Source organism: Varroa jacobsoni, unplaced genomic scaffold (assembly GCF_002532875.2).
Source record: "Varroa jacobsoni isolate VJ856 unplaced genomic scaffold, vjacob_1.0 scaffold_702, whole genome shotgun sequence".
Classification (NCBI taxonomy): Eukaryota; Metazoa; Arthropoda; class Arachnida; order Mesostigmata; family Varroidae; genus Varroa; species Varroa jacobsoni.
Genome location: NW_019213604.1, coordinates 207,615 through 233,941, shown reverse-complemented (window position 1 = coordinate 233,941; position 26,327 = coordinate 207,615). Strand labels below are relative to the sequence as shown.

The 26,327-nt window shown below is 41.4% G+C and overlaps 2 protein-coding genes across 5 annotated transcripts; one reads left to right on the top strand and one right to left on the bottom strand.

Moving 5' to 3' along the window:
* Positions 1–20,515, top strand: LOC111262799 (uncharacterized; the record flags this gene model as incomplete). The annotated part of the gene is given in 4 exon segments (XM_022837361.1): positions 1–240; positions 15,055–15,267; positions 15,520–15,768; positions 15,982–20,515. Coding segments are annotated over 4 exon segments (969 nt in total), but the record flags the coding sequence as incomplete, so codon positions are not given.
* A 1,298-nt stretch (positions 20,516–21,813) lies between these two features.
* LOC111262801 (V-type proton ATPase subunit D) lies at positions 21,814–26,292 on the bottom strand. 4 transcript variants are annotated; one of them, XM_022837364.2, is made up of 7 exons: positions 26,151–26,292; positions 24,869–25,017; positions 24,347–24,497; positions 23,862–24,002; positions 23,416–23,531; positions 23,149–23,230; positions 21,814–22,780 (listed from the first exon to the last, which is right to left on the bottom strand). In XM_022837364.2, the coding sequence occupies exons 2-7, from the start codon at positions 24,997–24,999 to the stop codon at positions 22,655–22,657; spliced, it is 747 nt and encodes a 248-aa protein (XP_022693099.1). In that variant the 5' UTR covers positions 25,000–25,017; positions 26,151–26,292; the 3' UTR covers positions 21,814–22,654. The 4 variants fall into 4 exon arrangements, with proteins under 4 accessions (XP_022693099.1, XP_022693100.1, XP_022693098.1 ...); XM_022837365.2 differs by having other exon boundaries at positions 26,174–26,291; XM_022837363.2 differs by having other exon boundaries at positions 26,099–26,234.
* Positions 26,293–26,327: the final 35 nt, after the last annotated feature.

Below are 26,327 nucleotides of genomic sequence, written 5' to 3'. Positions count from 1 at the left end.
GCAAACAACTACACACTTGATGCCGCTGGTGGAGGCGCGAATAGCGGCGTCAGCATGGTGATGGCGCCGATGGTGTCGGGGAATACTCACCCCTCGGACGAGGTCCACGGAGGAATGATGATTGTCGGACACAGTTCTCTGAGGAGCCCGAACATGCATTCGACGGCGACACTACCTTTGCCCACTCGGATGAGGTCCTCGTTAACCTACAACGACGTCCTCCTTGAAGAACCCCGAAGGGTAAGCAACAACAGTTAAGACAGACAAACTTACATATCATGTGTCCATTATAGACCAATTACTGTCGCCGTTTAGAAAAATATATCTATATATAGGTAAAGTACAAGAAGGGTATCATGTATATTCTAATGTCGGTGATATGATGCGAGTCTATATCAAATGTCTGTAAACTGGAATATTGATCCCGATTTACGCCTTGTCATCTTCACTAGATTCCCTTTATGAGCAATCCGCTTCTCATCCAACTGTGAACTATCGTACTCTTTAGTTGCGCATGCACACACGTGCCCCACGCTTGAATTCTGATGCACAAAATACTACGAGCATGCAGCTTTACCAGGCTCGGCTACCACTAAAATTGCTTCCATCATCGTTCCTCCTCTGTGCGGTCGACAAAGCAACCAACCACCCGAACCAATAAACGGTATCCCATACATCTGCCTCTCATATTTAAAACGTGTGCTCATTGCCGTTAGGTGAACAAAGCTGTAGAAGCGGACATAGCCTACAGAGGTGGTCATCTTAATTTAATTATATACAATATGGTGCTGACCGAAGCAGATCCCCTTGATGGCAGAAGAAGCGTGAAACTCTGGCGTATTTCTAGCTCCACCCACTCTTTCCGACGAGCACGGTAAACGTTATGCGGCGGCCTCGCAGTTCCCGCGTGTCCCAACCCTTCAGGCCCCCGCTGTGGCCTATGCGAGCTAGCCACCGTTGCTCACCAGAGAGTTACCGAAGACGCCAAGCACCCCCGATTAAATTACATTGAGAAGCAGGCAAAGATAAAAGTATGTTAGAAAGAATGGAAAAGTGACAGAAAGTTGGGAGAATTGATTTGGGCAACCAGCGATTAACCGGGATAAGTAAAGTTGTTGTTCTAGTTGTAAATTTGGGGATATGTGATATTTACTGCTATTGCCTCGTACCTGTGGCATATGATTCTTACATTTGAAAGGTATATGTTTAAAGGGCCGCTAGATGGTGCTATTTACAGTTCGATCTTGGAACTTGCACTGGTAAACACCAACCACTCAATTCGTTAATCTAACGCACGGCAAGTTCGTCATAACTACGTGTGCAGAAGAGCTTAACAGCAGTCGTAACTACATACGTCCGGAACAGAAGGGTAGGAGGAGATGGAGCACGCAGGAAAATCCGTTACAACATAATCGCAAAATCTAATTAAGGAGATTATCGAAATTCGATGTTATTGATTAACACGAATGCGAATTACAAGGCAGGGAAGAATATAGCGCAGATGGGCTACAGTAGAGTCAAACAATAAACAACACCCACGAATTTACAGTTAGGACGTTGTAGGCAGCAACTGCTGTAACTGTTAGCCTAGTTTTCTGCCACATTTCGAGCCTATTTGGTTTTTATACGTAGATTCAAGTCCTCTTTACGATGCTGGAGTGATAACTTATTTACCTTATATGTTGCATGATATGAGTACATGAAATGGTCTAGGTTCGAAACCGGGCTCAGGCATACAATTTATTTCGTGGAGAAAACAAGGCGGCTGAAACAGTGCTTACGAGGCAATGTTAGACGGAAAATGCGAAGTGGCCTGGCCTTCACGCCACCTTATTCGAAACAATCGAGTGACTCCAGGCAGTGATCTCCAACAACGCCTGGCTTGCAATTGTCTTTCTATAAAGCGGACCTTGATACAATCCTCGCGTGCCCTTCCTCTCTACAGTCGATCTTGTCGCAGTTATTTGCAGATCTTTTACCAAGATTGCTATCAGTGGCTATAGCAAATTTAGAAGCGTTTTCGTCTTTTCTATCGGTGGCTGAATCGCGAAGACCTTTTATCACCCTTCATTCACCATCTGCGTGCCTTCGCTGCTACGTGCATCGGCCAATTTCGTTATCGAAGAGCGTGAAAACAGTTTATTAGGATGAAGGATGAACAAGTGAACAAATCGCTATCCTCGGCATCGATATACAAGATTTGACAGCCGCTGATGCGTTGATCTATTCAGTCAATGAGCAACAGGCACGAGTAGGAAAGGCCAGTTCGATATGTTTGGTAAGCAGCGCTATTCTATTTCCTGCTCCGTCAACAATCTTGATTGCCTTCTCTTTCTCGATTATAGCTTGGGCTACATAAGCTAGGCGAGTGCTTTGTATCTATCTACTATATATCTGTGACCATGTTTCTACTATTTGTTCGAAATGGAGAGTGTATGTTCGTGCACGAGACGAAATGGGGTGCTGGGGGATTAAGTTAGAAGATTATAGCAAGCATTTGGCGAGATGCCTCGAGAGGCAATGCGACTGTATTTTCAACCATTTGTTATATTGTCAAAATGCTCTCATCTCATAGGGTGTTCACTAAGGAGCGATGTCGCTTCGCGTATTGTTACAGCTCTATGTGACTGCTTACAAGGGTATGATCTCGCTGTGGAAGGAAAGCGGGCAAAGATTTTCGATTTCTGGAGTAGGCTGAAATGCTAGCTAGTATCCGACTAGCTACTGGCTATTTGGAGGACATTTATACCTCTGTATGTTGACACGGACGTATAAAATATGTAATGACAATGTATTCCGGCCGGCTGTGCGTACATAATATCTTTTCGCAGTCAGGAAAAATTGATAATCTGATCCGTCTATTCATGAAGAGTCTGAAGCGGGCTAATAGGATCGGATTCCTGGTTTCGATAGTAGCGGTCCTACCAAATAGTTGCAGGAAATAAATACAAGAATACGTAGTGCGACGTATGAAGCCATATCTACATGGCCCGGTTGTCGTCTTCGAGATCGTACCTTTAAACAAAAATTGCACAAACGATTTTCAACGAAGCAGGATGATCCACCGAAAAAGTTCTTCAAGCGGATAAAGAGTGAGAGAGAGACATTCGACGGGTTCATCAAAACCAAGCGGGCTTTCATAGACGAGCAGGAGTTCGAACTGCCCGACCAGGACCGAAAGGAGTGAGGTTGATTCCCTTTGCGAACTTCATTGCGGTGGTTAATTCGACCTGGTATGGTGCCCTGATTTAGACCACCTAGCATTATACGCCAGAAGATTGCGACAAGGGAAGCCCGACAGTACGGGAAACTATCTGCTCAACCTGGCACTACGGATTGTGATACCGACGCAGTGTGTTGTTGGTGTTAGAAACGGGGCCGCCTCTAGGTTAATTGCCCGCGTGCATGACTGCCAAACGTCTGGTCGCGTTAGTGCTGCCCCTCCCCCCTTCCGTTCAATTCAACGGAATCGCTGCCCGTTCAGAGTTTAAGATCGACGTCAAACTGGGATGTGTGGAACTAGTCTCGGCCATTCTGAGCATTGGGATGGATGATACAACTGATGTTTCGGCCGGGTGCCTGAATGACACCGACGCATAGCCCCCCATAGTCGTGGACTGCTAAACAAGCCGTCAGCGTCATGGTCGCTCAGCCAAAATAGAACAGTGATATCTCCGAAGCGCTTTGCAACAGTCGGGTTATTGAGGTCTTCGATCCAGGCGGATGGAGCTATGTATGCATCTTCAGTGGGTACTTTCATGACTCCGTACGACATGGGTACCACTGAACAGAAAGGGGCATGTGAAATCTTAATCACTAACCTCGAATGATGGCCGGTCTACATGAAAAGAGCTAGCCAAGGTAAGCCAAGTTCAGGTGTGCGTATGACTCACTAGATTAGAGGTCTCCGATTCGTGTCTCATCCTTCAACAAAGCCATTCGAATTCTACGTCTACAATTGTATGAATTAATCTGCCGTAAGGATCTGCTACGTGTCGAGTTCGGGTATTTATTTTAAAGATCGGGAAGGCTACCCACATTACACCTGGTTAGTCACCGTACCCACAGATGATTGCGTTTCCCTCTGCAGCAGATGTTGGACAATGACATGATCGAGGCTTCGTCCAGTGGGCTTCTCGCGTCATCTTGGTGAGAAAGAAAAACAGTTCATTTCGATTTTGCGTGGATCCCCAAAACGTGAATGCGGTCACAAAAAGAGACGTCTTTTCATTGTTATTGACCAACGGTATGTCCGATGTGCTAGAAGGAATCCAGATGTTTCCGCTTTGAGCCTGATGAGTAGCGGCCATTGACAGATAGATCTTCATTGCCTAGTGACAAAAAGGAAACCGCTTCTTTTACTTCAATCAGTCTACATCAATTTAAACCGATGCTTTTCGGATTGGCCAATGCGTCGCCAACGTTTTTCTGAATGATAGACGGGGTACCAAGCACGTTGCGGTACCATATGTACTGGTCTATCCCAGTGATATCACTGTATTCTCTTAGAGATTGGAAGGGTATCTACAGCACCTCCGAGAAATACTTCCTCTCCGAAGGGCTGCCGATCTAAACCTTAGGGTGTCCAAAAGTTAGTTCGTTAAGCAAGAGGTCGTGTACCTCAGTCAGAGAGTTTCCCCACAGACAATCTTTCCTGACCCAAAGAAGTTTACGGCGATAGACGCCCCAGTTCTGTCAACTATTTTTCGTCAATTATGAAGCTTCCTAGAGCTGGTGTCTTATTACCGCTAGTGTGCACAGGACTTAAACAAACCGTCATACGATTTGTCAAAAACGAACGTCTTTTCCACATGAATTTTCAAAAACCATTTCTAGCATTGAAGGACGAATGGATCTTTTTTGAAACACCTTGGGGAATGTTTACCGAGCGAAATACAAATTAACGCGGGTGAAGCCGGTTTGGAGGCTCGTCCAGTTCGGTGGCGATGCGAAGCGCGTGGTAGCCTATGCTCTTGGCGAAACGAAGTAACAATCGTCGGAGATAGCGTTTGGCTGCTCTCTGGGCAATAGCCTTACCCATACGAGTGTGAACGGAGGTTCGCGATAGCCACTGACGCTAGTGTGACTTGCAAGTACTTTCGCTCCAAACTGGCTATAGCCGATTATTTTATAGATATGAACTATCTTAGATAATAACGCTGTTACCCCATAGAGTATCTTTAAAAAATATTTAATTAAGTTATTTCAATTGAAGTTTTATTTCACATCTAAATATTATTGGTCTCATTATATCAGTTTAATAATAATAATAATCTAATTAATAATAAAGTCACTCAAATTAATATTTTAAAATTAAACAAATTACTAATTTTTTTCTCTTCAATTGATCATATAAAATTTATTATTCGGGGACAAACAAGTGACGTTTTTTTAGAAGAATCAAGAACTATTATTATACCTATTAAACATGGTTTATAGTCAAGAATATTAATCTGTTTATTGAATTTTCATTATTTTTTATCTTTAATTTTAAATATTCTAAAAGGAATAATAGAAATGTATCCAGTTTTAGGATTTTTTTATATTTATTAACTGCTTATTAAATTATTTTCTAATATTTATATTGTATATTATTTTATATAATATTATATATTTTATTACTTATTATTAAAATGAATTTTTATTTATTAATTAAATATATAATCGAGATCATATTCAAACTCCTGTTGAACTTCGACGTGTGGCTCTGGAACTACACGACAAACAGTAAGGCGGATGCGCTGTCGCGGCTACCCGCGTGACATTTTCTACACCCGGAAAGAAAAGACATGTGACGATCTGGCTCTGAAGCTCTTGCAGCGCATCAGCTAGGTAGGCTACGTTGGGCCTCGGTGGCGACCAAATTCCAGAGAAATGGATAAGTAGTTTTGCCACCGAAGGATGAAAGGGCTGGCTATTTCTAGGCCGCGGGGGTCCCAGGCCAGTCCTGACACAATTAACCGAGCTTACCGTATTTGCGCTTTGCCACTAAAGCCACCCGGATTGAACAAAGACTGCCCACCGCTCTACGTCTTGTTACTTATTGGAGAGGAGCGTTTGAACGAGTATCCAGGTGCACGTTCGCAGTAGTAGAATTTTTTGTGTACCCAGTTCTATTCGTGTAGACTATTGCACCTATGTTTTTCACCTTTTTCTGGATTGCCGCTCGACGGGTCGGGCCGTAGTAGAGGCTTTCTTCGCCCTTCAGGGTTGGTTCAATGCTGTGGATGCCGGCGTCACGGGTAACGCCAGCTACTTCCGGGGCCGGTGCATACGACGGTATCTGGCATGTCCCAACATTCACTATATGAGGACAGCCGTAGATTACCCGCAAGCGATCCCGCCCGTAGAGTCCGCACCCCAATGTCCTCTGCGGCAGCAGCCCGACACCTCACTAAAACTGCTGTTCAAATCCTAGCCAAGGTACAGTATCGAGAAGCCAGTCGCATGACACATATCGCCTATAGCAACGACATTTCACTTTCAACTTTCGGGATATCTCGAAAGATTGGGTGCGAGATGTAAGGGTCTCGCCCGGTAAGGTAAACAAATAAAGCAGCCATCTAAATTATAGAACAACATGAATTATATTTACGGTCCGGCAGCTATGGATATGTACTATACGCCGGCTGGTCAATCGCAACTGTGGAACCTCGTCAATGCCACAGTTCCAAAAGTACGACATTTAAATCGCTATGTTTTGTTTCTACGAGCGTATCTAAATAAAAACTTTAACGAATTATTTTGTGCATGTGCTAGAAGTGTTATTCCTGACAGTGATCATTATCCAATGTGACCACCGTTCACTGCGATTACAGCTTCAATTTGGGGCCTAAACAGTTCACTAGTCATTTTCTAAATTATTCTCTTTCATTAATTCTCTGCGTTAAGCAAGATTGGTAGGTATAACTCGCTAAAATCGCTCAAGCATGGTACACAAAAAATTCCCGCGAAATGTAATTTTGGGGCTTATGGCAGGCCAACATTTCTAAAATGCAAAGGCCCAGAACAGCTGAAAAGCTCACAAAAAACTTTTGAACCGTTGGAACTTACCTAACTTATCTAACCAACTAACAGTTTATATTCTTTTTTCTAAAACGGCCGTTAATTTTCATATGAAAGGTCAAAGTGTAACAAAAATGGTTCTTTACGCCATCTGACGGCTTCTTAAACACTTTAAATTTAAATACTATTGAAAATCTTACTGTTTGCCTTCTGGAAACCTTCTAGAATTCTTCAAAAGCTACACGAAAGCTAGCAACAGTATAAACCGTTGATCTCGGGCGAAAAAAGAGTTTTCAGTTACGACGCTTCATTCAGCGCGAAAAACTTATGTAATGGGTAATCTTCGCTAAGTTTCTAAAAACAACGCACTGTTTTCAGTCATGACAAGTTCGTAATTTCGTTGTAGAAGAAAGGAGGTTGTTGTTTGGTACTAAGGGAACGTGTGCCTGCTAGGATAAAGAGCCTGGTCATATATATATAAGAGGACCCTTGTTTGGCTGACCCGCGATGAGGATACATCACGAGGCTGGGCTAACATGCAAAAAGGTTTTATTGGAATACGGCAGGACTAACAGGAAGGTCTAGCAAAAACTATGATTGGTCGGAACAATAACAACGGCGAAATAGTGGCTGAAGTTGAAGTATAGGTAGAAAATTGGGCCCTCTTTTCTTACGTCGATAAGCTAGCCTTTGGTCTACGAGATCGCGCCCCGTCGAATAGAGTACATTGTCGAGCAGTACACAAATGCAACAACAACGACGTACACGCAGGCAGACACACGCACACACACACACACACGCAAAACAAGAGAAACGGTACTATCAAGCGTGGTGGCGCTGGTCGCAGTGACACTTCTGCCGGTAGTAAGTGCGACAAGCCGCTTACAAAAGAGCAAGCACACCTTCGCCAGTTACCCCATTCCGACGACTGCTGGTTATTGTGTTGTTCTTGGCGTAATAGAAGTCGTCCATTCAGAACTTCCCCGTCTTCTATCTGTTCGACATCGCAGCGATCACCGATCGCGAGAGAAGAGGACATTCAGACATTGTGTTGCTGCTGCTCCTGCTGTCCAACGCGAGTGGCACAGCGTGCATTGTAATGTTCTACCAATGTCAGCGCCTCTTTTTTATGTCGACTTTTCTCTCTCCCTCGTCGTTTATCTCGCTCTGCTCAGACTGTTCGAGCTCGGCGGCCGTCGCCACAGAAGCGGAAACTAACGACCCCATCAGTCAATATAGTACCCTCAAAGTACAATTCAATGCTAACGGTTCGTTTCTGCGATCCGTAAGATGCTGGCTCTAGCCAGTAGAAAGCAGGTGGTAGAGCGGGTATAGCCTTAGATTAAACGTTTTGTTAGCAAGCTGTTCACAGCAAGTCGCTCTGCCCTGAGAAGAAGGGCGAGAAGCTCCATCGTCGAGGGCTAGCGGTAACAGCAGTAGTCGACGAGGTAAGACGCTAAAGGGCGCTTAGTGTATACGAATAGGCAGAGTATACGGAGATTGTGCTGATCGACGACTTTGGTGTAGTGCGATTGCTGCTGCAAATAAAATGAATAAAGGTATAACAACTGCAGACTTTGCCAGTTTCTGCTATTGTTATGACCAGGTTACACGGGATAATGTGCATAGAGGCAAAGCGGAAGTGAAAAATAGGAAGTGCTCTGACGGGCTGTAGAACTTTTGAACGAACGGCTAGGCGTAAACGTTGTATTGCGAACTGTATAACCAGACGAAGTCCTGCTGCTCATCTGAATGGGCGTGCAAGAGCCGCTGTTTAGTCGTATATACGTATGCATGCATTTATATTGCCGTCTTCATGGATATCTTATGTTTGTGGTCATGTGACGGAATCTTTACGTGTATAGCTAAATATTCAAATGTTTGTATTATGTCTGCCGGTGGTAAGTCAGACAGCTTGGCTTGGGGCGACCGTCCAAAGCTCTGAACAAACTAAACGGTTAGACGTGACAGGGCGGCTGGTCTAGGTAGGGAGCGGGGATGCATTCGTCTTTGGTACTGCTGTAAGACAAATAACAGACATCGAAGCGTGGCAAAGCTGCCGCGTCCTAGCAGCAGACATTTTGGGGTTAACGTAGAAAAACAGGAGGCAGCTGTTGTCCGCAAAGCGAGACCCCGCGACTGGCAAGGGCCTTTAGGACTTGCCGCCTTGCCCACAGGTAATGAGATTCTATAACAAGTAAGTTTTACAATACCCAGGCGAGAATACAGAAGGATACACATATACATATATATAATCGCCCCGCCATCGGCCGCTGCAATTACACTGGCCACGACTGATCAGTCTATGTCTGTGAGTGAGGCAGACGTTATAGTAAACGAAAGCCTGGCAGACAGGCAAAAAAGTAGTGTATAAGTAATAGTGAGCACAGGTAAGAACATGAAGCAATTTGGTCGGAACTCTGATTTTCCTTTAGGCTTAAGGCGACTCCTCATGCCATTTGTACTTTACCACTTCCCTCGCCTCAAATGTATGGTCGCTGTTGAAATCATTGGCGATTTGAATAAGGGTTGAAATCCGGGATAAACTCGACGAAAGCTGCTCTCTTTAGTTGATGAAAATTTTGCTGGTCGCTCATCTGCTATTACGTAGTGAATGGAGATGGACTTCTCGGTTATTTCTGTAACGGGTCGAAAACAACCCAGTTGAGCCAAACACGAGTCGGCCTAGTGATTCAGGCACAGGGGAAGCACGGATCACAATATATTCAAGAAGAGACGCAACACCTACGGCGTTGACTATGGCAAAGGGTAAAGCGCGTTTCGAAATGCTGCCAGAATGTAGTATGTGAAAGATAGACAGGACAACCTCCCCGTGTTAGCGTCCTTGGCGTCTCTGCCACTTCCGTCCGCCGGTAGTGGAGCAAACCGTGGCGCTGCTTCACAGCTGCTACATTGGCTAGTCTAAGCGTTAGCCCATTGACGCGCAGCCGTCATTCAGCGATTGTAGGGGTAACACCAAGTGTCCCACTTTATCTCCAACTCAGTCTTCCAGTACACTACAGATGTAGGCTAAGTACGGTATCCTAGAGCAGAGCTGGTAACTAAAGTAAGTTAAAGCCACACTGACCTTACACTGTCGATACTGCGAGAAGGAGAATTGCTTCTTTTTTCCGTCATCGGTAACATGGTGCTACGCGTACCTTTTTTTAAGCCTATACCACTTGTGGCTGGGGACGTGTGTAAAATCTACGTATGTAGCTTGAGTCTGTCCCGATAGCTTGCTTGACTGACCCAAGAATAACATAGTGTACGAACATGGATGATAACACCGTATTCTGGAAGATTGCAGGACACACCATACGAGTTGTTCAAGCTACTGCTTTGTCTAGGTGATTGAAAAAGTAGGAGCGCTATTTTAGGTGGCATAAAACCGAATCTATACAATATCATAGTTAATGGGGTAGTTAGCAGTGTTCAATACCATCGTTCTTATTATCTAAGCTTGTTAAGGTTGCCGTCATCGTTATTGATTACTAAAAAGCGTCTGTAGGCATCGAGTCCTGAAATACTGATGTGAAGTTATCGCAGGGACGATGTAAAAAGCTTTGAATAATATTAGTAGCTGGATTAATATTCATGTTCAATTTAAACTGAACTCACATATTAGCTCACGTATGACGTAACCGCGATAGTTCAACGATGATGAAAATCCTAACATGACTCTAGGAATAAAGCCAAAATCGGCCAGCTCAGCCATCACTATTTGCTTTGGGAAAAACTTAGACTACAAATTATTTTAAGCGTCTCAGATTTCTCCAATGCCCTCAGCTCTTTCCAACTTTTTTTCGTCTACTACGTTTTTATATACTGTTTGATAAATGACACGAGGATCGGTTCCTTAAACGCAAATTGTAAACGCTTCACGCACTCGGCAGCTATAGGTGTGCGCGAAGAAATCAAGGTCTGAGTTATACACGAACGTTCTTCCTTCTTTATACAACAATTAGTCAGCTTAATCGACTCTTCGATCGGGTAGGAAACAGGAGATAATGCTAAGGAAAGGGGCGGAGAGGATGCGAAAGGAAGAGACAAATCGAAACGTAACGAGAAAAAGTGATACTTATGTAGTCGACAATATCAAACGTGTAAAAATAGAAACAGTAAAACGCTGCGACTAGCAGCCGTAGGCAGGGCCGTGAACGCGGGTAACTGAGGATACAACAAGACTCAACAACAGTGTGTCCCATTGCACCCCTCTCGGTAGTAGGCGCAGTTATGGAGAATGGGGCGGCCATTCTACGTTCTTACGTCACCTGTAGTTCTGCGCAGAGAATGATGGAGGTCACGGTTGAAGAATTTCGAACTGTCAACAGTTCAACAATATATATCAAGCGAGGAAGCTAGTTAAGTGAAATCTGGCCGAATTTACGTGGAACGAGGACTCCTTGATGCCATTCGCTCCCGTTGTTCTAACAGCAGCAGTAGGGACGTGCTCAAAGCACAAGCTTTCGTCAGTTATACCCTGCTTTATACTAGAAGTCGGCCAGTGAACCCTAGTGAAACTTCCTTTGTCGAAAACCAGTCAAGCGCCCAGCGTGCGAAGAAAACGAGATAAGGAAAGAAGGCGAAGGGGAGCAAAAGCAGAAAGAGCCAAAAGTCGATTCACTGCAGTCAGCTGCGGGTGATCTGGAAAAGCGAGATGGTCCCCAATATCCTAAGCTGATTTCGGATATTGCAATATCTTCGTGTTCGAACTACACTAAGCTTCAGGATATACAGCGACAGCAGCACAATGTAGAAAGCATGACATGTAGAAAGGAGAGTGCAGGTTTTTAAACGATTATGCTTGCGGCATACAGCAAAAGTCGCGCATCAGGCATAAGATAATGTGCTATTCAACATATTTATCAACATGTATTAGTTTCATAAATGTCCCCATTACGAAGCTAATTATTGGACTCCTTTTTCTACATGTACGTACTGAAAAGCAAAAAAAAGTGCATGTATAAAGAGGAGGAATAGGCAAACCTTAATTACTTCGGCAAGACCGTCGGTGAAATTGGTCCTGTGGCCGAGGCTGACATGGCGCAATCGAGAAAGGCCTTTAGGCTAAAACAAAATTTGTGACAACAACGAAGTCTCACGGGTTACGGAACATGATTGAAGATAAGGTGATCGAAATACTCGTTAGTGCAAACTATACATGTTATAGAAACCTCTTAATATTCGCTGTGTTTCTGTTTAAAGAAAAAAGGGCCACGGGCCCTTTAAAGCAGTGTCACCTTCAAAAGAACCTTTATAGCACTTTTTACCCCAACCTTTTCACTTCAGCCGTAACTCTCAACAGCTGATCCAGCCGCTGGTTTCGCCGCTATTCTGCTAGATTATAATCCTGGTTGGTGCTTCAGCTCTGTGTAGGTCCCGGTAAGATTGGATACAAGAGATCGAGAGAGATACGCGGAAAAAGCTAGGTGATAAAAAAACATTAGGTATCAAAGTGGTTCGGGGTTTCTTGCTCTCTAGTTATTCCTGGCGGGCGACGGTTGTAAGAAGAGGAAGTCTTCGGGGGGTAAACATTATCGGGAGGTTTGAGTAGAACCTGGATGCATTTGGCTGCTATTAGATTTTTATTGGAGTTCCTATACGCAAGAATTTGCTCCGGCCTGCGTTTTCAGGTGGCCAAACTGGCAGAGTCCTTGGCCAGGTAGCCAAGCCCACCTCACCAAAGCTACTACTGTCGCCGGTAATCCAGCTGTTATAACACGGCATGCTCTTTTTTTTGATATTGTTTGACATTTGGGTGCGTGATCATTGTACTTATTATTACAGCGTGAGGACAATGATGGGTGATGCTCCGTTCTTCTATGCGTATGCTATTTTATATTTTACTGGTCTAAGGAGACATAATCCTTGTTACCTTATTTATACGTGTTTACTATTTTTACGCTACATATAGTGGTAAATGTACAGAATATATTTGCTAAAGGGGATTGACGATGAAAGTGAATTACAATTTGCTGAACGCGCTTCGTACGTTTCTGTTTGGAGGGCAGAAAGCAATGCAAACTATATGGCGTACATACACCCAGAGACGCGCATAATACAGAGTTTAACACCATCAGATTTCTCATCTATTTTCAACTCGTGCCGCTACTTGTAGCAGTGGTACATTTGACACAGCCAGCTGTCTATCACCAGCATTTCTAAAAAGTCCGGATGCATTCTTCTGTCTACCTACAGAAGCCTTTTCCGGTTTTCTCCATTTTTCGACAGACTTGACTGCTCTGCGGGTCCAACACAACCTTTTTGGATGAACCCTGTTGGTCGCTGTCCCTGGGAGAGTGAAGGAGGGTACGGAGCATGGGATGTTAGGACGGCTTTTTTAGCGAAGTGCATTGCGGAGCAGGCAAAGAAGACGTCAAATAGACGCACCTAGAGCTCTGAGATCCCGAACGAAAGGTTAGAGCCGAAAGAAGAATTTCAATATGTTGTTCACACGTAAGATATTGAAGACCGGAAAAAAGTAAGAAAGAGCTTGAAGACTGTAGTTCGGCAGAGCTGAAGGTGAGCCCGGGATAAGATGTCATCGTGTGCGGCAACTGTACGTGAGAAGGGGTCAGCTTGGAAGCAGCAGCAGCATTGAGCCTAGTTCAAAAGTGGCGGGGCCCAGTTCGAATAGTTACCGCCGTCACTGGCAGAACTTTATTCAGCGGCCAAACGAGTTGAACTATTGGAAAGCTTTTCCTGCACATTGCGTGGGTGCCGTCGTATGAATGACTGGGTCGGTACTAGGACGTAGCGTTTATGGTTGAAGGGTTTAATTTCATCCGTGTCCCATAAGCTGCATTTCAACGAGTGAAAGAAACAGACGAGCCCGCAGCTACAACCAACAACAACTCTGGCAAAAAATTTACATGTGTGTTACCAAACATGATGTGTTGTAATTTTGTTTGTAATACGTATTACTATATATACAGATAATGTAGCTGTTTGCTTGCGAATGCTCTATATGCTCGTTTCGATAATAGGAGAGTTTATAAAAATTTCCACTCGGTGTAGTTGCATTCTGGGTAATAATTATTAAACACATTTGATATGAAATTCGCCTAAAGACCGCTACGATCTGCGAGCATATCCCTACCTTGTAGGCGTAACGTCACGTCTTCATCCAGCGCACGCTTTAGTTCTCGTTCATTCAACATAACCGATAGCAAAAAGGTAAGTGGATGGCTATCAGTACGAATTAGCCGATAAAACGACAAGTGAACTTGTTTCAGGCTGTACCGGGCGTCATGCATACTCCTAAATAAAATATCTAAAATGCTATTTTGGATGATGCAACGTGTGTTCGAAAGAACAGATTGCACTTGTCGGCCGATCGTCTTTTGTTTTCGATTTCAAATCGGTATCGGCCAGGATTAACGAAAACGCGTGTATTGAAGTCCAACGTAACATCGCACCCTGACTCGCACTCCACAAACCTCCAGGCTGATTATGTTTCGGCTGTGATTAGAGTTCAACTAGCCGTGACTTTCGGTTAGGGTTCTCATTATAGGTCCCTGCAATTATTTACAGTGACATAACAGGGAAGATTGCAAACGGCAGCCGCGCTCATGATACTCGCACAGCAGCGTCACATTCGAAACGTACTGTATCACGTTCCCTCGACATAAAGAAAGGATTTCCTTCAACAGCAAATGACCAGTCTACAATAGTTGAAACTGCAAACGGTTATCGTTGGCTAGGCAGTAGCATGACTTTTAGACACTACCGACCGACGCATTCCTATGTCATAATAGCGGAAATGGACATATGGTCTGCTTCATAATACCACAAATTCGGAAGTAGCTCGTTCGAGCCGAAACAGAGTTTAAAAAAATGTTGCTAGCTTCGTTGCCTATCAACTTTGTCTATAATTCGTGAACTAATTGGCAACAAAAGACATGCCATTTATGTATAGTTGGCATTTACTGAACTCTCTGCCGCTTATCACTGACTAAGCATTATCGTTTACGTTTTACAGCATTAACTAGTCTTCAGTTGTCAAAAATGTTAACTAGTCTAATCCTGGGTTTTCCTGAACCGCAGGTGGGTATTCACATTCTTCGGCAGAGGGAAGCGTCATCTAGTGACGGACTTGAGTCGAACGGCAGCGAAGATCCAGGACTTCGCGTGCCTCACGGACAGATGGGCGCTGGCCATGCTATGGGTGGCCACTCGCAGACGCCCACGCCACCCAGTGATCCCGAGCAGATGCAACAACAAGGTCGAGTACAGCAACAGGCAAGCCATTCGCAACAGGTGTGTATTAATCTGCAGCAGCATCGCTACGGCCCTTACTTTAACTAGGTCCATATATTATATATGATGGGAGGTAGAAAATTTTCAACGTTTAATTCGTCTTGGACTTTAACACCGTTTCTTATTAAAAGTGCTATTATCGTGTTTCCCTTGCGGAGTGAAAAAAAAGGCTATTTCACAGCGCTGTTTATGTTACATTACGTCATACCGTTTCATCTCATAACAATTCAAAAGCTATCTTCATCAATACAGGGTGGAGGTTTGGCTTCAGTGCGCGAATTGCAAACCCACAATTCGACATCAAGCGATGAACGTAGCAGCCCGAGAAGTGACTATTTTTCGAAGGAGAGCTCGATTGCCTCCACCGAGCATCGGCAAACGTTGACTATGTCCACCGCGAGCCACCAGATCACGCACGGAATGCAGAGCATGAACACGGTCGGCTTGCCCCAAGCAAACGCCCGAAAAAAACCTTCTGAAATAGCTGCAAAACCGTTTATGGTGAGTTCATAATGAACTGTTTCTAATGTAGCTTTATTATCCACGTAGCTAGATAGCTACAATGAGTGTTCTTAAGTTACGTGCTTTGTATCTTGTATAGAAGACTATATGTATTTATTGTCAAAATTCTGGGTTAGTTGCAATTTATATATGTATGTATTTAGCTAATGTATCTTCATATTTACACGGATGTTTAACGTTTCACATTTACAGATCCCAAACGTCGCTAATTTACGACCGGTTATCCCGCAAGTCGTGCAACCGTCGTACTACAGTCGGATGGCGCATGACATGCAGGGATTCCATCCAGTAGAGTCAGGACAGCCAAGCGGTGGCCAGGATACCTCATATGCATCGATCGATCACGGGGTTGGTGTTCTTGCAGCACCAACAGGAGCTATGGTACATCAAGTCAATGTGGTCGCCCTCAGCGATGAAGACGCCTCAAGGAATAACGACCTTCTCGAGACGCAGATCTGACCGCGCGGCGCTAACTACCAAAATTCGTACAATGGATGATTGAACTGAATCGACTATTTAAGCTGGATTTAAGCAACCAGAAGGCGAGACTAGAAGGAAAGAATATGAATATGAATACAGGGCCACGAATTATACACAATGCATAAGTACCGATGTTGACTGACAACGAACGGTTGGACGCACAATTCGACCCATATGCGACCCAAACAAACTGATCGAACATATGATCGAAGAGCGACCGTATTGCCTTAAAGAAGTGCACCTCAAGTTTTTCCTGGTCGAAACCCAGACAGGACTTGAGAAGGGCACTTATCTATCGACCGTATCGATAATGAACCGATAACTAGTACTGATCTCGGATGGAAAAGCTCAGCGATAAGAACGTAAACCGGTATTTAATACCTGCCGAATGGGTCGAACAGAGTATAAGAGGAAGAGGGTACACTGACAAAGGTAATGGCCGCGTTGACCAGATGACAGCCAGGTTACCGACTGACCAATGACCGCGAACACTTACGGACAGTAAGAGTAATATTATCTTTATTATGATAAATAAACAAAAACATATATGAAATATAGGAAGTTATACAAGGTACCGTTTTACTCGATATAAACGAATATACCATACGAGATTTTCTATAATAACTCGTTTCCCCGTTATGCCAAGAATTAGCTGTTACAAAGAGGATGTATCAGTTAACTGAGGGGAATACCTTCAGGCAGTTTGACTCAAAAAAAGGTCAAGAGAGTTTAATTATTGGACATCACAAGGAATGTTTTACAGAGAGTACCTTATATACGTGTATGTAATTTTACGTGAGTATAATATTACTGAAACTGATTTTATTGGCCCTGGTATGCAAATTTTACGATGATGCGAGAACGGGAAAGAGCTAAATGATAATATCTCTGTTTTCTATAATAAAATCATATAGATCAGACGTAGCCATTGACAGTCATTGTGTCCCGGCGGTTTGATGGAACCGAACCGTGCGTAACAATCAGTCAGCAACATAAATCACTACATTTGTGAGGTCACACGGGTGTCGACCAAATGCAGGCGCGTTTATATCGTAGCTCTAATTGCGAGCTAAGAACAGATCGCCGTATTGTGGTAGACGGTGCGCCGCCAGTCCGTATCCCGCCGTCTGTTGAGGTCGCATTCTCTAAGGTCACACACACACACACGCATACGTCAGGAGAGGCACATCATACCATAATTACATTCAAGGTCACACAACAAACGGTTGTCTTTCAAGAATGTATATATTGACCTATAAACAGAGAAAGTAAGACTAAACGAAAACGATACATCTATATATATACATATATATACATGTATAGCTAAATACAATGTGAACAACATAAACTGCCCAGTACTGCCGCTCAACACTCAGATTGCCCATCAGCGTGGAGACAGGCAATGGGCAAGGTGCAGAAGAAACTCATCTGTAGTCGTAGAGAATTTGGCCAGCTGCTGTATATGAACGGAAGTAACTAAAATGGCTATTCAGTAGTGAATAAGGTGCACACACTTAGTGAACTCAACTCCTTTGATCTACCGATCATTGGTGTACTACGACCGACATAAAAGCAAGCAAGAAGGAACGTTACCACTAAAATTGTAGCTTTTCGGTCGAGAAAAGTCGGAGTAAACACATGATATGATAACTGATGGGATTTGATTGGTAGGCTAAATGGCTTAAGCAGTTGAGTGGTTTAAACCAATGGGCTGGATAGATTTGTATATTATGTGAGGGTGGAATTGCAAGGGAGATACACGGCGGGGTATAGAGGTCAGTTCGTTGCCCGAAAGGTGCAGGAATAAGACGATGAAAAAATAGAAGCGTTAACATGAAGGAAAATGAAACTGTTACGTATCATGAGCAAGCTAATACCAAAAAAAAAACAGCTAACATACAACGATCGACTACAAACCGAGGTATATATCTCTATCGATAATAATGCGTACACTCTAATAGAAATAATACGTGCCTCAGCCGAACATTAAACTCGATTGGAGCTTCCGTTGGGGCGTAGACACAATCCAAACCAGTTAGGAATTGTGACTGCTAATTTTTTTCGATTTGCGAATGAATACTACCATGACGATACAAACAAGGGCAAGATAGAATTATAGTTCTTATAACGAAAATTCGTACTGAACATATATATATATATATATATGTGTTACAATCGACAGATGTTTTAAGGCGACTGATTTCGTTGATTGTCTCGGCTAGCTGCGGAAAAATACGATACATTAACATAATAGCCGTAGTAGTGCTAACATCATTAACAGAGATTATAACTCTACCGCTTGGAACTGAAACATACGCAGTGTGCGATTAGAACAATGCTAGATTAATGAAGCAAAACGATAACAAAGACAGGGGCAAAATGCAAAAAAAAATATGTGTACTCGCGCTCCGCGCGTGAATCGTAACTTGCGAACAAGTTTCCGCATCCGCTGAATGCTGGTATATTGAAATAGAAGCATTTTGTGAAACAGAGTGGGAGAATGAAAAATAAAAGAATACAAGGAACAGTACAGTAAATGATAGGTAGAGGACGGGAGATTAATGCGTGTTTGTATACTGTAATATAAATACTAAAAAACTAGCATGATGCCAACACCGCCAATCGCTGTGTCGTTAGATGGACCCGGTTCAGTGAGCTGTAGGCCAATAGTATATTTCTATGTTAAGATTTTTTGTTATGATGAACAACTTACTTACTCGCCGCCCAACGGTGATTTTCAGTTGTTGAACTACATATATGAATTATGTGCCTCTTTCAAATCGAAAATGTGCTCAGTAGCGGAAAATATCTATGACAAAGCTTCGGTGAAGACTTTGAATAAACCTGCACGGTAACTGAGATAACGGTAGCAATAAGCAGGGATCATGCTGTTGCATATAGATGAAAAGGTCTAATGTAATAGGCCATTGCTGGCAATCGTAATTTTCAAGCCTTGCCTAAAGGCTGAACTATCGTCTTAACACCGGAACGTAACACGAGCGATATCTTGTGACTACTTTTAATTCTTTGCAACTATTTCGGATACATCCGCGAAGGTACTTAACGGCTTAAGAAATGTAATTATCAGTGGCAAAAGAAAAAAGTGGTTTCAGTAAATTGTGCATCGTTCATGAGACCGTTATAGGAACGAAGACAATAACTATAGGATCCTAATAACGAATATTAAAAGATGTGATCAAACGATACTTATGAACAAAATACAAAAGAAGTTGCAGGATAGCAAACAGTGTAGTTAACAATGGCTATTGTAATGAGATCATATATATATATATCATGCAAGAACGCGCTACCGTGAAGTTTAATATATCAACATACAATTAATATAAATGAATACGGAAAACAAAAGCATCTATATTTAGTTGATGATAATGAGAGGGGAAGGATGGAAGCGAAAAAGTATGCACAAATATATATGACAAAAACAGTGTCACAGTTTGTATGTGTGTGTGTAGGTGAATGAGTCAGATAACAAAGCGATACACATGAACAGAACTTTATGAGTCGGATGCATGTATATATAACGATGATAATTATTAATATTAGGCAATTTTTGATGTGAGCAAACGAGGAAATGACGATGCGAAACGAATTAAAAATGGAGCATAACCGCGTAATAATAAATAAAAAATATGAAAATCAGGTGACTAAAAAAAAGCTGAAGGTATATATCAGAACGTCAAATTAAATTTGGCTCTTAGAGATAAAATATACCAGCTTTCTTTATATATCCTTTTGACGAATTTTGTCTTTATCCATACCTTAGCAGCGAATTAAATCTTCGAAATAAAATACAGATTACATTTTTATGCAACACAGAAAGGAAGCTAAGCAAGATGATCGAAAGTCTCTTATGCTCTGAAGCAGCAAGTACACATCATATACAACCAGAAAAGCGCTGGCAAATAAACGCAACCAAACAGAAAAATATACAGTCAGAAATTAACAGTAATAATATATGCATATATGTTTAAGTACTAGTGGAGTATATATTTATTTTATGTAAAGAAAGCACAAACAAAGAAGAAAGAAGGACATGTTGAACTCATGCGCGCGTACATAGAAAATACTAAAGTGTATCGATAATTAGCTGATAAATAAAAATGACAAAAAATGGTGAAAGAAAGCAAAAAATACGAAAGATTTTAACAAGATGATATATAAGTGTACACAGTCTCACATGAAATGATGATGGATAAACAATAGAATATTACAAGTTATGACGAAACTGTTGACTGTATTCATTAAACCTACCTAGAGCCCTTAAATCGATTTATTATGGCTTTCAATGTAGAAGATGATTACCGTAATGTAAACATCATCAACTATATGAAGTAGGAAACAAGTTGAAGTGGTCAGTATCGGACGCAACATTTCAGAACAAAACATATTAGCGGATTAGCGACACTCATATATGTAAAGACATTCCGTGCAGTTTAAAGGACTTTATAGCGAAAGATTAACCCAATATTCGCACATTAATTATTGAAACTGAAATATTCAATGCCTTCTTTGACAAGTAGCATACTATAGGAAAAAAATCGTTATTTTAAAGAATATCTGATCCGCTCATAATGCGTATAGTGTATATGGAATACATTTTCATCAATAGTTAGTACTGCACTTTACAGAAGCAGCATCTGTGTCCCTTTCGAATCCATCAAATCGACTGTAGTCAAGTTTCCGAAGATTTTTTTTAACTAAATTTTAATGTGCATAATCGAAGACGATCTTGCTGGTTTATTCTTATTAATATTAGTTATTAAGGACGACCTAACTTTAGTTTTTTTCCGTTTGGCTTAAGGCTCATTTGTGTGGATTGACTAATCATTACCCTGTTCGTCTACTCACGTTAATACCCATCTAGCGATCAACGATATTTGAAGTATCTGATATGATATACGACATCCGATTAGATCCAGTGTGCAACACTATCATTAGTTGGATCTAGAAAAAAAAAATAAAACTTATCGACATTTTTTTGGAAACCCAAAGGGCGCAGCAACTCAATACATAAAGTGACCCTTTTCGAACACACATAGACTTCTTGTTGAATCACACTGCCAATATTATAATTCGTGAGCTAATAAGGTATGTCATGCTTAGCTTCGATGTTACTCCCAAATATGTCTCTTACGGTGAAAATCAAAAATTTATTTCGCAACAAAAATAGAAGACACTTTTAACACATACCTAAAACAACAGTAAAACAATCATACCATTATTTTTTCAAAGAAGCAGGTTTCTTGCGTTTCAAAACGCCGCATCAATTTCCCAACAAATAAAGCATATATAAAAAAAAAAAGTAAGAAAGTATCTCCCAGGCAATTTGAACTGTTAGAATTTACCGCGTGTAAAATGCTAGAATTTACTTTTTATTCTTTCACTAAAAGATATTTGTATATAGGCTATAAGTGGACCTCTTATACATCTAATACAAATGTCTGCCCACTAACAGAATCGCTAGAACATCAAACGTCCCTATCGGTACACCTCGAGTCTTGTGAAAGAAAGACATGTGGTACGTTGGTTTATACTTCTACATAGATATATAACAGCGTATGCATTTATTTTGTCAAGTCAGTAAAAGCCTACAGTAATACTTTATTTATCAATCGTGCATTATACTCTTTTAATCGTTTTATCTTTGACATGAATCTTCTGTCCGGCATAATGATGAATCCAGTTCCTAACATTTTATTCTAGCCATTACATTTATAACACTAACAATAATAGAATTAAACGGAAAATAATTTCATAGCCCTTAGATACGAAAGGCTGCGATGGGAGAGCCTAAGTGCAAGTAAGAGATATGGTTTTGAGCGAAAAAATAATGGAGTCGTTAAAAATAACGTGAGAAGCTTGTTCTGTCATATAGACAGGCTCCTGACGTTGATCCCTCTATAATTTGGAAATTTGGTTGTTTTAATAATTTTATTACCATAGACGAATAAAGATCATAAATTCTTATACCAGCATAATTACATTTGGTATTGCACATGTGCACGGGCGTTACCTTAAGCCCGTTTTCTAAAACAATATCAGTATTTTTTGTGTGCTCTGTGTCGATAAACGTTTACCAGAAATACGTTGTACCTTAACGATATATCACAATCACATACTGAACGTATATTTCACATACGCGGGCTTAATTCAGAAAGCCTAAGTACACTAAATAAGGCTAGAAGCAACTCAACCATTCACGTGCGCACGCACTGCTCTTCAAAGTTTCTTCGATCCTTTTCACGTTCGACTTCGTACGAACAACCTTCAGTACTGGTAATACTCGCAGGTTCCAACTAAGAAACGCTGAGACGAACTGAGGAGCGTCGAAATGTCTTCGTTATGCCCCATTGCATCCACCTTTTCAGAACAGTAGATCTTGATCGTGTTCGTCTTCAAGCATATTGGGCACTTCGTCCACATTGAATCCCTGTGCTTTCAACAAGGCTAACTGCTTCTCGTGTCTTTCCTTGGCTGCTTTTTTTTTTTCCTAATAAACATCGCCAAATTTACAACAATCAGGTTTAAAAGTCGTATTAGAAGGCTTGTTTAACTTCATAAAGACGGAAAGGATATTTTCAACTACTTACTAAATGACGCTTAGGGCAGGGACCAAGGATGACAAGTGAATCGCCTAACGGGTTGTAGTATGTTTTAGTTAACATCCTAGATTCGTAATTAACATGTTTATAGTCATACTCAGACATATTAAATTTATCATTGCCGGGTCTATTCAATAGAACTGAATTTAGACGATACCAATGAAAAACATTCTGTGTAAAGATTAATCCACATTCGGCAGCTCCGTAAAACCAAACTAAGAATACGCTCCGAAGAAAATGCCGGAGTCTTTCTTACTTGAATTTTCTTCAGACGAAAGAACTCTTCCCTCTCCCGTTCATCCAGTTCTGAATTAATGTAAGCAATTGTTCGCTCGAACCTATCACGACACAAAACACAGAAAAGAATGAGATATATGCTTATTGGTTTGCATTGACCCATGGTCAAATAATCGATATTCGCATTGTACATTAGTCAGCGATAAATATGCCGTATACGGAAGCAAGGATGTATTTCAAGGAAGAGATTCGTGTTATATAAAGTAGATCTTCCATCTCCGTTTACCTCGGGATAATGACGTGCTCGATGGCATTCACTCTCCTGTTGGTAATTTTAATGGCTTCGTCAAGCACAATGAACGAGGTCTGCAGAGAAGCGAGATTAACAAGCAGCTCAACCGCCTACATACGTACAGACGGGCAGACGGTAAAAGTATTGTTAACAAATATATCCAATAACCATTACGAACTCATTATAATACATCAATGGATGAATTATTATTTCTAAGAATTAGGCAAAAAAAATGCGTAGTTTTATATTAGGAACCACGTCATAATATATAGTGTCTAAATAGGCCATAGTAATAATAAAGCAGTACACTACCTTAACGGTAGCACATTTGAACTATACCTCATTCAAATACAGAGTCCATATCGCTCATGCCATTTTTAAAAATTCAAGAAGATCATAAGACTCATCGCAAATCTCTTTCCTTCCTTAACCCATTTTACCTTAGCATAGTACTGTTTCATAGAAGTCAGTTTCTGACCTCCACGTCCGAGTCCGATATGTTCGTTAGCGTCTTTGCCGTCCTGATATAGTTCGAATACTGGAATATTTACTCCGGCAACGTTGTCCTTTTTGTCACGAACCTATATTTATTACAAACGGGTATTAATTTAATCGAGAGTAAACCGTGTTTGATGACCAGGGCGACTTAAAATACACTTAGCTGCAGAAGACTTAGTAAATTCGACAATCTGTGTAAGCTAGCCCTAGAAACATGACTTGCCACGAACGCGGCCATAAATCTGTCCTTCTGGCATGCAAAGGAAACTGTATTTACGATTGTCTAATTTCGGGTGAAAATACCTTCAGTGGAATCAGTATTTTCTTCTATTATTGAAATTTCAAACATATTTCAGAACATCCTATAATTACAGCCGATTGTTCAGAGTAAACGTAGTTTATTCTAAATAAGGACATGTCTACTCACTTTCAGTTGTGCCTTAGTGATTTTTTGAAGCACCTCCTGCTTAAATTCGCCAGTGACAAATTTAGCTTCCGTTAAAGAGAAAGCAGCTTCTTTCATCATTTCACCCATCAGCTCCTTTGTTTCAACGATTTTCTTCAGGATCGTTCGGAACCTAATTAATCACGAAATAAGGTAACTATAAGGTTTAGCCTTACGTATAGATGCATTTTATTAAAGATTTCAACCGCGTTGCTAATAATATTTATCAAATTAATAAGCAGAGCCGTACATTAGAGTAGCGTATCCATATGTCAAATTCGACCTGTTCATTGAAGCTTGCCTACTCAGGTAGGTAAAGGTGTAAAATGAATTGCAGTAGATTTCTATTACAGATAGAGGTAGTCAAGGTATATTCCAGTGCGAAGGCGCACACTTAATAGATCACTTGCAATACATAATGCTTTAACCATGTAATAAATATTTAAAGTGTAAAGTATCGCTCGTATCGATTTTTGGTGGCTATTAAGTCACCAAAATAATCACCTAATCTGAAGGGCGTCGGCCTTCTTCTTCAATAGCGAGTGTCCTTTTTGAGCTCCCTTCAGACGACTTTTCATCAATGTAAGGGCCATACGTGACGGGAAGATCGCAATTTTGTCGTTGTTAGTCGACATCGCGTTTGGTTTTGATATCTGAAAAAAAATGAAGACAGATAGAGTAATTCCTTTTTAGTTTAAAAGATGACTGGGTTTTAATTAATGTCCAAGTAGAAGAAGCGCGGCATGGACCACAAAAACTATATTTTTTCATGAATTGTAAGCGGAATAGCTGTTGGACCAGTAAAACCAGGATACACGCTTTGAGTGAACGTATGAAAAGCTCTTATTTTGTTCAATAAAATCAAAATATAAACAGTCAATAAAAAAAACTTCCAATGCTTGTGTCATCATGGGCTTGTACACGTTGATCGGCTGATCTATGCCGCTTTTATTAGTTAACACTGCCGTCCATATGCTCATATGAGGAACAAGTAACTGTAAACACATTTTGCACCGATTACTCCAAGTTCACGCGACTGTCCTTTGCGTTGTAAGGTAATATTCTACTTTTCCTTAGGATCTCTTTTATATGATTTTTGAATATGACCGTTACATTTTAGCAAACTACTAAAAACTGTTAAACATTTTTCAGTTTAAGAGATTAGTGGAGGGTTATATCAGGCACAAAGTTTGGATTTAAATAATCTGGATAATGATCATATCATCTTACACGTTTGCGGATCGTAAGTTCTTCCTTAAAAATTGCCGATTTATATTTCACAATGCGTAGATTATTAATACAAAATTGCTACTAGACAGTTTCAGAGGGATATCGGTTACCCAAGGAGGCCAGGGTGTGCACTTAATGAGATGACACAGAGTCGGCATCTTAAATTTGAACAACATGAGTTTTCCATAGATGATTTGCATTCAATCACCAGATTATACTAAGAAAGAGCCATGGGCACTTGATAGTTTTAATTAGCTAATCAATTACTATGCACTACACGTTTCGTTTCTTTGACATTAATGAACAGCTCTGCATTTGTGCCCCAGTATCACCAACCTGAGTGAGATACTTGAATTTATGTACAACGGAGTGTCGTACGCATTCTCAGCAAAAAAAAATAAAAAAAAATCAGCCATTATCAACACAGAATTATCGAAGATTGATTTCATGAGAATTCTAAAGAATCCTTTTTCGCGCCGTATTTCACCTATAATTCGCACGTACCTCGTGTCAAACAAATAAGTTCGTCTAATCTTCCCTGATTTCGCTCACAAACCTTTGCCGCTCTGGACTACGAACCGAACATTCCAGCTCTCTGTAACTGCCACCCTACTCAAACAGTTGACTCTCGGCTGCTGTCATGGGACCTTGAAAGCGCAGAGGTATCACATGATGACCATCAAACCCAGCCACTCATCCAAAATAAAGTGTATCTTCGGAAATACCCTTCTAA

Coding starts and splice junctions, on each gene's coding strand:
- LOC111262801 (XM_022837364.2), bottom strand. CDS start 24,999: ATGTCGACTAACAACGACAAAATTGCGATCTTCCCGTCACGTATGGCC. Junction 23,231..23,415: donor GAGCACGTCATTATCCCGAG/GTAAACGGAGAT, acceptor GTGTCGTGATAG/GTTCGAGCGAACAATTGCTT. Junction 22,781..23,148: donor TTCGTCTGAAGAAAATTCAA/GTAAGAAAGACT, acceptor GATGTTTATTAG/GAAAAAAAAAAAGCAGCCAA.